Source organism: Arachis hypogaea, chromosome 18 (assembly GCF_003086295.3).
Source record: "Arachis hypogaea cultivar Tifrunner chromosome 18, arahy.Tifrunner.gnm2.J5K5, whole genome shotgun sequence".
NCBI lineage: Eukaryota > Viridiplantae > Streptophyta > Magnoliopsida > Fabales > Fabaceae > Arachis > Arachis hypogaea.
The window spans coordinates 14,139,402-14,153,830 of NC_092053.1; the positions used below are offsets into that span (position 1 = coordinate 14,139,402).

Genomic DNA, 14,429 nt, shown 5'->3' on the forward strand with positions numbered 1-14,429 from the left:
CTATCAACACCGGCATAGCAGATCCATGATTGTGTAAAATAAAATATTGACTTGTCCATGATTTTAAGCAAAATTACATTGCTTAACGGATATATCTTCCAAGCTTTTATTAAAACTATCATGGACATATATTCATTATTCCAATGAATAACACAAATAACACATAAAATCAGCAACTTCTGTCAATTATGTTCTTGTACATTTCCATCTTACATATTACTCATTACTCTGCTTTACAGATATACTCTCGAGAAAGCATCACACCTACATATTTATGCTCGTCTTAATGTTCTTAATCTTGCTACAAACTACATTCCTATAGGATACATTTCCCTTAAGCCACTATGAGTAATACAATGATTAACTGTCATCAATATACCCCAAAAAAATAAAAAATGAAAGTCAATTAAAATAGGTGTGGATACTATGAACCAAAGCAGACCAGGTAAAGAGAGACCACCGAATTATCTGAACTGATTGATTCAAATCCAGGGTTATAGAAAATGTGCCGCCTCCAATTTGGTAAGATTAGACCTCAACTGCAAGATATCTTGACATGCATGAACAAGAACACAAGCATTTGATTGACTCAAGAAGCATTCTAGCACGCGTCCACTTGAAGTCAGACCTCAGGCAAACTCATCTAAAAAAGTGAATGATTTTAAGCTCCTGTGTACATTTTTATATTTTCAGTTTAATATATTTGTAAATTACTCCCCAGTTCTAGTCAGATTCTTCATGAAATTCCACTGTTTCTTCTACCAGTAATCCTGACATGAACATGAACCATCATTGAAATGATGAAAACGTGTGGAGTCTCTTACAATAATTTCTCTACCGACAAGCTTAGAGATATATTTTATAGCGGAATGACAGTCATTGCAGACTCTAAGGTTCTTCATGATCCTCAGTGTGGCATATCCTGGAGTATTTAACAAAGCAAATGCAATAGCGAGTTTTTCGCTATGGTGTCTAAGGATTTGTTCCTTCACTTCCTGGTCTAGATCATGCAAGACAGAATCAGTGTCTGGAATAAAGCCCATTTTCTTTATCTCCATCCATATTTTTGAAATCATTCTATATATTGCATCTCTTTGTGGATGAAGCCCATCTTCAACCCCAAAAATATGGACCTTGTTCTGGATTTGAACCCAGCTGATTCCTTGTTCCTTCTTTATTGCTCTGTCCTTCATGGATTTCCTAATCATAGCAGCATCTTTCCATCTTCCACAAGCTGAAAGCATATTAGCAAGTGCTGAGTAAGCCCCACTATTGTTGGGATCAAGAAGAAGCAAATTTTTCGCTGCCACTTTAGCTAAATCCACATTTTTATGAACCCTGCAAGAAGCCAAAAGTGAACCCCAAGCTATAACATCTGGTTCAACAGGCATGTTTTTTATAAAATGATATGCTTCTTCAAGCAATCCAGCACGCCCAAACAGGTCAATCATGCAAGCATAATGGCTAGAGGTAGGTTCAATGTGATGAATATTTTTCATTAAACTATTAACTCTTACCCTGTTGTACCAATCCCACGTGCGAACAAGCAGACAAGACACCAACATAAGTAATTTGGTCAGGCTCTATGTCAAGTTTTAGCATAGTGTCGAACAGTTCTACGGCATCTTTTCCAAAACCATGTTGAGCTAGAGCTATAATCATGCAAGTCCAAGTCAATTTATTCTTGTTAGAGCATATCTGTTTGAATACTTTCCTTGCATCTCTGATGCTTCCTGATCTTGAATACATAGTAATTAAAGCATTACCAACAGAAATTGATGATGCTTCTTGCAATCTTATGGCAGTTGCATGAAGCTGCTTACCGTGACCAAGAGAAGCCAAGCTTGAAAACACACTTAAAACCGCTGCTAAAGTATAGCTGTTTGGCTTTGGACCTTCTCTAACCATTTTCCTGAAGAGATCCAAAGCATCGCTAAGTAAACCATTCTGTACATAACCTACAATCATGGTTGTCCATGCAACTACATCTCGAAATTCTAGTGAGTCAAATATATCTCTTGCCGGGTTTATATCCCCAATTTTGACAAAGCCATCTAGTAGTGATGTGAATGATATAACATCAAGTTTTGAGATACCTGTAATATCTACAATCCTATGAGCAATTTCAATGCCACCAGCCTTTGCATACATTAAGATCAGAGCATTTCTCACGGCTCCAGATATGTCTATATTAGCTCTTACCATGTACGCATGGATTTGTTTCCCAAGTTTCAAATTTTCAAGATTGGCACAAGCTGACAGAACACTTTCCAAGGTGTACTTATCTGGCTTTGAAGATGAACTGTTAAGCATAAGCGAAAAAATTTCAAGGGCTTTGACATCATGTCCTTGATGAGTATATCCTGTAATGATCGAATTCCAAGAGACAATGTCTGGATCCATCATTTCCTGAAAAAGGGCAAGTCCAAGGTCAAGTTGACCAAAATGCATATGCATCGAAATCATAGTATTCCAAGTTGATTTGTCTTTTAACCTCATCCGGTCAAACACAACCTTCGCCATTACTGAATCACCTGACTTTGCATACATGTTAAGAAGTGAATTGGCCACAGGAACAACACTGGATAATCCAAGTTTTACAATGAAGGAGTGAACCTTTCTACCAATATCCAGTGCTTCAGTTGCAGCACATGAAGCAAGAACATTGGTAAATGTGAACTGGGTTGGCGACACTCCACATGAAATCATCCTGAGAAACATATGAATGGCATTATCAAAATGACCCAACATGTTATACCCCACTATCATTGAAGTCCAGGAAACAGAATCGGGTTCAGGAATTTCATCAAACACTCGCTGTGCAGCTTCGAAGTTCCCCCTTTTGGCATATGCTGACAGAATGGTGTTCTAGGAGAAAATGGTCTTCAGCAGCATTTTAGCGAACACGCGGTGAACATCAGAGAAGGAACCAGTTTTAGCATAGAAATTGAGGAGATTGTTCATCAAGAAGACACCCAAGTGAAGGCCGTGTTTGATGATTCGAGCATGAACGGATCTTCTGACAAAAGGGTCTCTGGATTTGATAGCGGATTGGAGAACATCGGCGTATAAATCGGAATGGGAAGCATAAGAAGTAGTGCAGGGAGGTTTTGTGATCCCCATCAACACAAAGTGAGAGTGTTGAATTCAGCACCCGCATGAAGATGGAGGCTCTATTGGTGAAGTCGCGAAGAAGTTGGAGGAATTTAGAATTTAGATTCTGAAATCAACCTACAAATTATATCATGTGTTAGTTGGTTTATAAACTAACTTTAACTTCTGTCACAATTTTATTAAATTAAAGTCATATATGACGTGGTAATGAATTATTTTCTGGGCTATGCTACACATCCAAGTATTTTTTATCTAAGTTTTATCCAAGTTGGTCCAACACCAACAAAAACCACTCTCATTAAAAGAGCGTTATTACCAATGTTCTGAAAACCACTTTCATTAGAAGCAGCTTGTGAGTGACTATTGAAAGAAATGCCAATTCAAATAGTACAAAGTGTGAAGATATCAGATAATACCATGATATATTGAAAGAAACCCAATAAACAACACTATAATCGCTGTTCCAAGAAGTCCTGAGAGAATGCAAAGCTAAATTAAAAACAGTAAATACAGAAAGTAACATTTCAAAGAGAGATAACAAGTATATCAATACTCGATACTCTTAATTGTTATTATCCTATTCCGCAACATATGCAAGCTATAATGTACAAATACTTCGTTTCTATTCAAATATCTGTACCATAGGCATATCTACATCACATACTATTAAATTAAACTTGCTAATTGTGACTATAGTTTTGATAAAATGGCCCTATTTACATATTCCTATTTGTGCAAAATGGAAGGCAAGACTAGCTAGCTTTAATTCTCTTACAAGAAACTAGTATAAATTGGAAAACAACAATGATAAAGCCATGAAGTGATTCTATTAGTTCCTACTAAACAAAACAATTAGATCAAAACTAAGGGTGAATTTTCAGTATTAAGAAATTAACTGTGTCTCTTGAATCTCCAATTCAATTATGCCAACAATCCAAAGAGTTGACTTACTATACAATGAAGGAGTGCAGAAATAGAAGGAAAGATGAAGTGGTACCAGAGGGCAGAAAAAGAGTTAGTTTTCTTGTTCATGCGAGTGAGAGAATTGAGAAAGATGATCAACACAAAGCAAGTGAAGAGTGGGGAGTGAACATCCACAATTGAGAAAGATGATCAACACAGCAGAGCCACAAAACACACCACAGCACACCAGAACCCAGAACCCACAGCAGCAGCAGCACAGCCAGAAAATTAATAGCAGCACAAAATTAATACTACCAACAGCATTCAGCATTCAGCATTCAGCATTCAGCATTCAGCATTCAACATTCAACATTCAGCATTCAGCATTCAGCATTCAGCATTCAGCATTCAGCATTCAGCAACAAAAATTATCATTCAGCAACAAACAGTATTTGATTTGATTTCCATTTTTAACATTCAGCAACAAATATTACAAAACAGCAACAAATAATCCCTAATCACACTAAACCTGAAATCAATAAAGCTAAACAAAAAAATTTCAATAATGATTTGATTTCCATTTTTAGCAGCAACAAGAAAATTTCAACAAAAAATTCCGGAATTAAAAAAAAAGAGCAGCAGCACAAAATCAATTATTTGATTTCCATTAATCCATTCACAATTTCACATTCAAAAATCAGCAAACAGAGCATAAAAGAAAGAGAAGAACCGAAGAAGTGAAAGCAGTGCACTAACCTTCGATGGAGACATGAACGGCGACCGGCGAGACGGCGCCAAGCTACTCCAACCTCGAACAGAGAAGCCAGGGAGGACGGGGACAGGGGGAAGGAGGACGCCGAGCTACAAGAGAGGGCCTGGGCTACAAGAGAGGACGCGGAGGCGCCGACAGCACGGACGGCGGCGGCACTGTCTCAGAACCATTGCAGGGAGAACCTAGGGTTTTGGTTGGGTGATTTTGAACTTTGCTTGAGTTCAAAGATAGTGATTCACGAACAGGGGGTGTTGGGGGAAGGGGGTGAGTGAGTGAGGGCCAAGGTTCTGAAAACTGGCTGCTGCGCGATGGAGGGGAAGTGAGCGAGCACGAGGCGGTGGCTGTTCGAAGGAACGAAGACGGCGGCGGCACGAGACGGTGGCTGGACGGAGGTGAGCTCGATGAGATTGAGAGGATTGAGGAGCCTTCCCCCTGACTGAGTGTGTGTGCGAGACTGAGTTTTGGATTGCTGGTGATTGAAACGGCGACGTTTAGTTGCCTTCTCTAAAAACCAATCGGGTCATAGTTCAGTTCGACCAACCGATCTCCAATCGGTTTTTAAAATCTGCGGTTTTATCTATTGTTCGAATCGTTTTTTTGACGGTTCACGATTCGACTGGTCTGACCAACCAGTCCGAACAGATTTTCAGAACATTGGTATATATATTAAAAGGTAATACAACAAACGTCATTTTTCATTTTTTTTGAGAAACGAATTGTTTATTTAATTTTTTTTTTCTTTTTTGTGCATAATGATATATATCTGATATCATTATATACATGTCATGTTCAAAACAAATATACATCTCTTAAGAGACTATTTCTAAGGTTCAGAAAATCGAACCGGTCATTGAACCATTCTAGTTATTGATTTACTGGTTTAGTGGTTCAACCGATTCAACTGTGGTTCATTCGAAATAACCGTTTTATAGTAAAATAATATAAACTTTAAAATATCATCCAAACTAAAAGTACTACATCAACCACAATGTTGTAATCTCATCTAAATACAAACTTAAAAACTCAAATAAATAGCAAAGGAAACAATCAAACATGAAAGGCCAACATCAAAATTTGTCATCAATAATCAAAATCCGCAAAAATTTGCTCCAGATTTACCAACAACCTAATAACAGATATAGAAGATATAGTGAATGAAAATTCTGTGAGCAAAAATTTAAAGGCTGAGCTAAGGAGAGCTATGAAAATAGCAATAGAAGGCTAGAGAATAATGACGAAGGAGTTAGCCAAGCTAACCAAACTCACCCATCGGAGGTGCTAAAAGAAAGCAATATTGTTGTTCAGGACCATGAACTATTGGAGGAAGATCAAGATAACACCAGTAAGCTCCAACGCACAAGCTGTATAGGTAGTGAAGATCTTAACACAAGCAAGGAAACAAAGCACTAGACAATGGAGCAAGATGATGAGCATCTGAGAAAGATTAAACCGCGAAAATTAAATTTATTCATTATTATCATCTTTCAACAACACATGATTTCACAATTTAAAACCTTATTCACCAGCTTCTCTTCTAATTCATCTGAAATATGCACTTTACAGTATCCAAATACAACAACTCAATAATCTCAAGTTCTCAACTCTCAAGGACAGCAACAGGTATACAACAAAAAAAGGATATTAAAACGGATAGTGTTGTAATTAGTTCCACCAAAAGCTTAATTCTATTGAAACTAAGAATTAGTCGAAAATTTTCGGATATTCTTTTTGTCTTATGAATGCAACATCATTTTTTAGCATTAATTAACACAGATTGAAGTCTGAAATAATCAATGTTCTGAAAACAGGTTCGAATCGACCGGTCGAACCGATTGAACCGTAAACCAATGAGAATCACGGTTCGATTATATTCTAAAACCGTAAAAATTGAAAATCGGTTGAACCGCTAAACCGGCCGGTAACCGGTAGGTCGAACTGAACCGGGACCCGGCCGGTTTTCTTATTTTGCCCAAAAACGCCAAACGCAACCGTTTAGCATTCAGTAAAACACCCCCAACCCTACCAACCCTAACTCCCCCCAACTCTCCAACGGCGCAGCATACTTTCCCTCCCTCGTTCATCCCATCACCCTCGAGCTGGCCGTTCATCTCAACACCGACGAGCTCAATCCCTCCCTTTCGTTCAGCCGCCGGACTGCTCCTGACGCTGTCACCGGTTGGAGCTTCAAAGCTCACTCGGTCCCTCACTCAGCTAACGTCTCAGACTCTCAGCAGTGGAAGCACAGTCGCCGGGCTCGCCTCCTGCCTCCGTCGAGTAGCTCTGTTCCACTGTCACCGGCGCCATCTCTGTTCCTCCGTCGCAAGCTCTGTTCCTGCCTCCGTCGCCAGTTCTGTTCATGCCTCCGTCACCAGCTCTGTTCTTCTAGGTATTTTACTATTTTTTTTTAACAATAATTGTTGAATAATTATTGTTGAATAATCTCTGAACTTGTTATGGCCTTATGGGTTGAATAATTGTTAATTAATCTATGAATTCCTAGGTTGAATAATGGGTTGAATAATGGTTGAATATTGTTAATTAATAATTTTTAATTTGTGATTTACTGATTTTTCATTTTTCTTATTCAATTATTGTTGTCTGTGGTTTAAGATTGATAATTTGTAGTTCTATTGTCTTTAATTTCTATTTTGAATTTTAGTTTTTATAGTGATTGACTGATTTTGTTTGATTCTGTTATGGTTCTGCTTCTGTCTTTCGATGTTAATTTTTTTTTGTTGTATACCTGTTGCTGTCCTTGAGAGTTGAGAACCTGAGATTATTGAGTTGTTGTATTTGGATATTTGGATACTGTAAAGTGCATATTCCAGATGAATTAGAAGAGAAGCTGATGAATAAGGTTTTAAATTGTGAAATCATGTGTTGTTGAAAGATGATAATAATGAATAAATTTGATTTTCGCGGTTTAATCATTCTCAGATGCTCATCATCTTGCTCCATTGTCTAGTGCTTTGTTTCCTTGCTCGTGTTAAGATCTTCATTACCTATACAGCTTGTGCGTTGGAGCTTACTGGTGTTATCTTGATCTTCCTCCAATAGTTCATGGTCCTGAACAACAATATTGCTTTCTTCTGGCACCTCCGATGGGTGAGTTTGGTTGGCTTGGCTAACTCCTTCATCATTATTCTCTAGCCTTCTATTGCTATTTTGATAGCTCTCCTTAGCTCAGCCTTTAAATTTTTGCTCACAGGATTTTATTCACTATATCTTCTATATCTGTTATTAGGTTGTTGGTAAATCTGGAGCAAATTTTTGCGGATTTTGATTATTAATGACAAATTTTGATGTTGGCCTTTCATGTTTGATTGTTTCCTTTGCTATTTATTTGAGTTTTTAAGTTTGTATTTAGATGAGATTACAACATTGTGGTTGATGTAGTAATTTTAATTTGGATGATATTTTAAAGTTTATTATTTTACTATAAAACGGTTATTTCGAATGAACCACAGTTGAACCGGTTAAATTACTAAACCAATAAACTAATAATTAGAACGGTTTAATGACCGGTTCGGTTTTCTAAACCTTGAAATTATCATGATTATAATTTTATCTTTATGGGAGAAAAAGAGAGTATATGTATAATCCTCTAAAAGATAATATTATTTGATGAAATACTATAAAATATAAGCAATAACAAGTGTATTTTGAAATATTTTATCAAGAACTATTACTATTAGTCTTAGGGTAGCACAAGTGAATTTTTGTTTTTTAGGTTATTTTTAGAAGACTAAAATGTAAATTTACTATACCTTTTACAATATTGTTTGGGCCCCTCACATTTTGAACTCAAGAATTAGAAATGAAGTAAACCTCTCTTGAGCAACTAACTAAGATAAAGTAAATTAATGGTGCCTTAAAAAATAGACACAGATAAGTTGGGGCCAAAGATGAAGTGACAGTGACACCAATATATACCGGTGTTTATTTTGTTTATCCACTATCTTCTATTTCAACAATGATCTTCCCTTTACGCAACAAATGCAATTCAAAGAAAGATCTCTTTTGTTTGTTTGCCTTCAGCTTCAGCAACTATATCGGTTTAGATTGTCTCTTGCTTGAAGCAAGAACATAGACGCGAACCCTAGAAAACTCATTGAATTAGGGGCAAAAGAAAATAAATTAACAAAATAAATAGTTTCCAATCCAACCATTAATTAAAAATATATTTGGAAAAACATAATTATCAAGAGAGAGAGAGAAAAAATGAAAGAAGATAGCTGAAAGAACATGTATATTAGACTAGCACAAAAAATAAAATTTGGATTCTCTAAATTTTAAATTTTTATTTTAGAGAAAAAAATATAATTTTTTATTCTTAAATAGTTTTTTTTTTATATTTTTTTTGGTCCTATTTATAAAATAAATGATGAAAAATTGTACTTTATCCTCTAAAGTAAAGTTTAAAATTTAAAAGATTCAATTCCAAAAAAATAGCATATATACATACACGAGATGATAGATGATCACTAAACTCCTTTCTATATATTTAATTTTTAAAATTTTAGAATATACAATTTAACTTCTTAAAATTTTAAGTTAGAAAAAAAAAAAGACTACATATTTTTTAAAAATATATCATTCAAAAGTAATTTAGAAATCAATTAAATAGACACCAAAACAAAAAAAGAAATCAATTAAATGTAGGCGTAAATTACATTTTTAGCCCTTTTTCCTAAGTCATATTTCACGTTACTAAGGATGTCTTGTGGCTGCGGAAGTGCCATGTCAGCACATTCAGTATTCCCCTTTCCAATTTTTTTCTGCTCAAAATTTCTTCCACCTCAAAAAATTCCAAATAAATAAATAATAATTGCTTACTTATTTTTCTTTCTTCCAATTTCTTTTTTGTTCTTTTCTAAATTTTCATACTTTTGTTCAACCACTCCACCGTTTAAACAAGGTGGCTTCTTCTCACTGGAAAATTGTTCATTAGAAGAATCAAATGAATGATGGCTCAGTTGCTCTCTCCAGTGTATGCTGCTGAGGCTCTCAAAATCCAGAATCCTTCACTGAATTGGTGGTCAAGTTCTAGAAGCTCATGGCGCTTGCTTTCTAACAAGGTTGCAAGTTCTTGTAACTTTGTAACTCCACCACTTTGTGGCGGTGGCAAGAGAAGAGGTGGTGGTGGTGGCAGAGTTAGAGTTGCTGCTGAGGACTCAGTTTCTCGGAGTGAGTCTGTTGCTGATGATTATTATGCAGTTTTGGGCCTGGTAATGCATCAATCAAACTCTTCTAGAAAGTTCAAGTACTCACACATTTTGAAGGGGAAAAAAAAATAATAATTCAATTAAAATGTCTTAATGACTTTTAAGAGTTTTGCTTTAATTGTTATCCATGATCTCATTGATTTTGGTACTGTCCTATTAGAAAATCAATAGACTCTCTAGTGTATTATATTATATCTGTCGCTTTAGTCATTAGCCCACAAATTAGAAAATTCAAACTTAAGTATTGGAAGTTGCGTAATAATTGTTAAATTGGGTGGATTTTACTGAATCTTAAGCATGATTGATATATATATATAGTGTCTAATACTTGGTTGGTCCTTTGTTAATAGCTTCCAGATGCCACACCATCTCAGATCAAGAAGGCTTACTATGATTGCATGAAATCTTGCCACCCTGACTTGAGTGGCAATGATCTTGAGACTACGAATTTCTGCATGTTCATCAATGAAGTCTATGCAGTGAGTTCCATTTGTTTCTTCAATTGAGTTTGAGACAAATGTTATTGAGGTTCTATACCTTGTGCTTTTTATTAGGTGCTCAGCGATCCCGTCCAGCGCAAGGTTTATGATGAAATTCATGGATATTCTTTGACTTCAATGAATCCTTTTGTGGATGATTCTAGCCCCAAGGATCATGCTTTTGTTGATGAATTCAGCTGCATAGGTACTTTACTCTATATACAGTGTTACTGTGTTGTTTTTTATATTCATGTCAGCACCAAACACATTTCATATGCCCTTAATGTCTACCTATTTTACCTCTTTACAAACAAAGAAGAGCTGTGATTCTCTCTGTAACGATTCTTTTATAGAAAATTGTATTTAAAAATGTATTAGTAGGATTTATTCAAGTCATGCAAAAGGGACTACTTCCTGAGTGCAAAATGCTTTAAATAATATGCTTTATTTTTAGTGTAAGATGATGCTTCAGAGTCTCCAAAGATTTTCCATGTATGTAATTATGCTTCAAATCCTTCAACAGGCTGCAAAAATTGTACCAATGTAGCCCCTGATGTGTTTGCAATAGAGGAAGACTTTGGAAGAGCTAGGGTATATAGCCAATGTGGGAACCCTGAATTAGTTCAGCAGGCGATTGACAGTTGGTATGTCTATGAACATCACTCTAATAGACTATATTTATCGATCATTTCTAATATTATTGCACCTTTCTTGACCGTGCCTTGAACAAGATTACTTCTGGTGACAGTGAATGTAAGATTAAGTTCTTAGTCACAGGCTACATGATGAATGAACTCTCATGAATCAAGCTAATTACATTTTATGATATTCACTGTTTTCTAACAGCATAAAAAAATTATGAAACTGGCCATGTATTGATTTTATTGATGATAATTCCAATCCCAAACACACTTAAAAAATCCATGCCTCTGCCTATTAAAAGTTCACAGTTCCTTCCTTTTCCATTGGGATCTCAGATATTTGAGTATTAGAAGTTCTGGCATGGAAATGATATTTCTGTGTAGCAACTAAGCTAATCAAGATTACTAGAATTAATTTGACCATTTTTTTCTTTTGGGGTATTTTAGCCCTGTAGACTGCATTCATTGGACATCTGCTGCACAACTATCATTACTTGAAGATGAAATGCGTCGAATAGAAAGAGTCAACGTAAGGCCTATAAAGTAAAGTTTTTGTGTTAAGTGTTTGGTACACAATTTATGCACTGTGTCCCTTTGATCATGAGCAGGTAGCCCTAATGCTTTCAGGAATGGGAGGAGCATCATTTGATGTTTTCAGAATGGTAAGACTAGTGCATTGACAGTTAGATTATTTAAATATTCATAGGTTTTCCTGCCAACTTTTCATATTCATGCAATGGATAGTGCTGGGTTGATGTGATTTCTTCGGTTGAAACACAGCAGTGGTTGTCATATTCTGCTTAAATAATGAAAGAACATCATAACATGGATTGAGGAAGCATTTTTAGAATGTTATAATCTACAAGAACATTTCATTTTCCGTCCTGCAATCTGCACTAGATGCCTCTTTAAGTTTCAAACTTGGTTTCAGAGAAAATGTTTTATCTGAATGTTTAAGAGTTCGGGTTAATGCATGTTTTTATTAAGTTCTTTCCTCGTCTAACATGAGAAGCATGCACTTTTTACAGGCTAGTTCTCGATGGGAAAAGAGACAATCGAGAGTCTTGGTAAGTCTCAGTTTCGAAAATGATTATTTGAATAGACATCTTAGCTTTGATATGAATGAATTCAAGCATTCCAATTCATCCCAGCCCTATACAACTATACAAGTAACAAAAAGTTGTACATAATCTGGAATAGTATTCTTTTAACAGAGATGAAATGCTCTGCAATTTAAGATAATACAATAATTGATGAATAATACTGAATTCTTACAACCCTTGAAATTTCACTCCGGCTTCGTTATCTGTAATATGTGATGCACTTGAGTTGCCTCCAGAGTTGAATTGTCATGGATTTTTCGCAGGAACGAGCAAAAATGAGAATGATGAAGCAGCAACGTTCTGATAGAACAGACTCATACTGGGAAAATCTTTGGGGGAACCCGAAAGACTATGAAAGTTCAGGTATGGAAAATGAGAAATTACCAAAAATTTGTACACTCTGAAATGCTATAGATTATGTTAGACTGTAATCCTACTTAGTCATTGAAATGGAAACCGTTATTTTGCAGAAGAGGAAGTTAAAGAAAGAGCAAAAAGAGCTGCCGCAGCGGCACGAAGATGGAGGGAGTACTCTAGAAAAGGTGTTGATAAGCCTCCCACATTCAAACTTCCAGAGGCAAGTTCAGGGAAGGACAGTTGATCAGTACTTTCAGTATACCTTCTTATGTCATTCAATCCAATGTAATATGTAATTAATTCATTTGTTGCATGGTTGTGAAACAACAATTTGTATATGTATAATTAAGATAAGAAGATGAATTCATGAAGATATAGATGATTTAGAGTAATATACATGGGAAAGCTAGATTTATATAGTTATTTTGCAGTGTTCTCAGACAACGGCATTTGTGTTTATTTTTTTTAATTTTGGGTAAATTATAATTTATTCTGTGGGAATTGGGATTAACATGATTGATAATCAGAGATGGTGAGGAAACAATGCAAAACTGATGAGGGAATGACACATGGTATATCTTAGACTGGCATGTCATTAATACTTCAGCATGTTGTGATAAGAATGGGACGTGGATGCCCATTCCCATGCAGTACTCACATTCTCAAAGAAGGAATAATAATTAATAAATGTTGAAATTGATCCCCCTCGTACATGTATAAATAGAGGCCTTTGTCTCCGAGAAAAGTAAGCAAGCAATAACAAAATACTATTCTCCCTTCCTTTTCATACAAATAAAATAATCCTATTTTATGCTGCAATCAAATACTCTTCTCCTTATATTTCTACTACAATTCTTTCTCTTCTTTTATTTTATAAGTATTTTAAATTCTATTTTCTATTACTCTTTACATATAATATTAATAGCAATATTAATCATCTTTATTATATTGAGATTGTAACAATAAACAAATGCGATTCTCTCTCTCTTTATTTTTAATACTTCTTTCTATCTTTGTATATATATACACATTACAACATATAATATTATTATATATATATAAATTATTATTGAGCTAATTATTTTAATACTAGAGTCTTCTATTTATTCATCTCTATTATATATATATCTTTTATCTCACAACACGTTATCAGCACGAGACTCTGATCAAATTTTTAAGAAGACTCAGGTAACGAATTTTCATTATGTCGAAGCTCTCTCATCTTGAATTCAATGCTCTTGATATATCTGGAAACAATTATTTATCATGGATACTAGATGCTGAAATCCATCTTGATTCAATGGATCTTGGAGATACCATTAAGGCTGAAAATAATGCATCCCAGAAGGATAAAGCTAAAGCCATGATTTTTCTCCGTCGTCATCTTGACGAAGGATTGAAAAATGAATATCTTACATTAAAAGATCCTGCAGATCTTTGGAAAGACCTTGAAGAAAGGTATAATCATCAGAAAACGGTGATACTTCCTCAGGCCCGATATGAATGGACGCATTTGCGTTTACAAGATTTTAAATCTATAAATGAATATAATTCTGCAATGTTTCGAATCACCTCACGAATGAAATTATGTGGGGAAAAGATAACTGATCATGATATGTTGGAGAAAACTTTCTCAACCTTCCATGCCTCGAATGTGCTCCTGCAGCAGCAGTATCGAGAGAAAGGGTTTAAAAAATATTCTGAGTTAATTTCTTGCCTTCTTGTTGCCGAACGCAACAATGAGTTGTTATTAAAAAATCATGAAGCACGCCCAGCTGGCGCCGCCCCATTTCCTGAAGTAAATGCGGCAAATCATTACCCCAGAAGAGGTAAAT

The 14,429-nt window shown here is 35.5% G+C and overlaps 1 protein-coding gene and 1 pseudogene across 1 annotated transcript; one reads left to right on the forward strand and one right to left on the reverse strand.

Annotated features, from left to right (window-relative positions):
• Positions 1–144: 144 nt before the first annotated feature.
• LOC112771841 (pentatricopeptide repeat-containing protein At2g22070-like) lies at positions 145–4,199 on the reverse strand (annotated as a pseudogene).
• A 2,580-nt stretch (positions 4,200–6,779) lies between these two features.
• Positions 6,780–13,017, forward strand: LOC112772218 (uncharacterized). The gene is made up of 10 exons (XM_025817117.2): positions 6,780–7,175; positions 7,800–10,017; positions 10,365–10,493; positions 10,569–10,698; positions 11,017–11,137; positions 11,582–11,663; positions 11,743–11,796; positions 12,163–12,201; positions 12,501–12,600; positions 12,708–13,017. The coding sequence occupies exons 2-10, from the start codon at positions 9,754–9,756 to the stop codon at positions 12,836–12,838; spliced, it is 1,050 nt and encodes a 349-aa protein (XP_025672902.1). The 5' UTR covers positions 6,780–7,175; positions 7,800–9,753; the 3' UTR covers positions 12,839–13,017.
• The last annotated feature ends 1,412 nt before the right edge of the window (positions 13,018–14,429 follow it).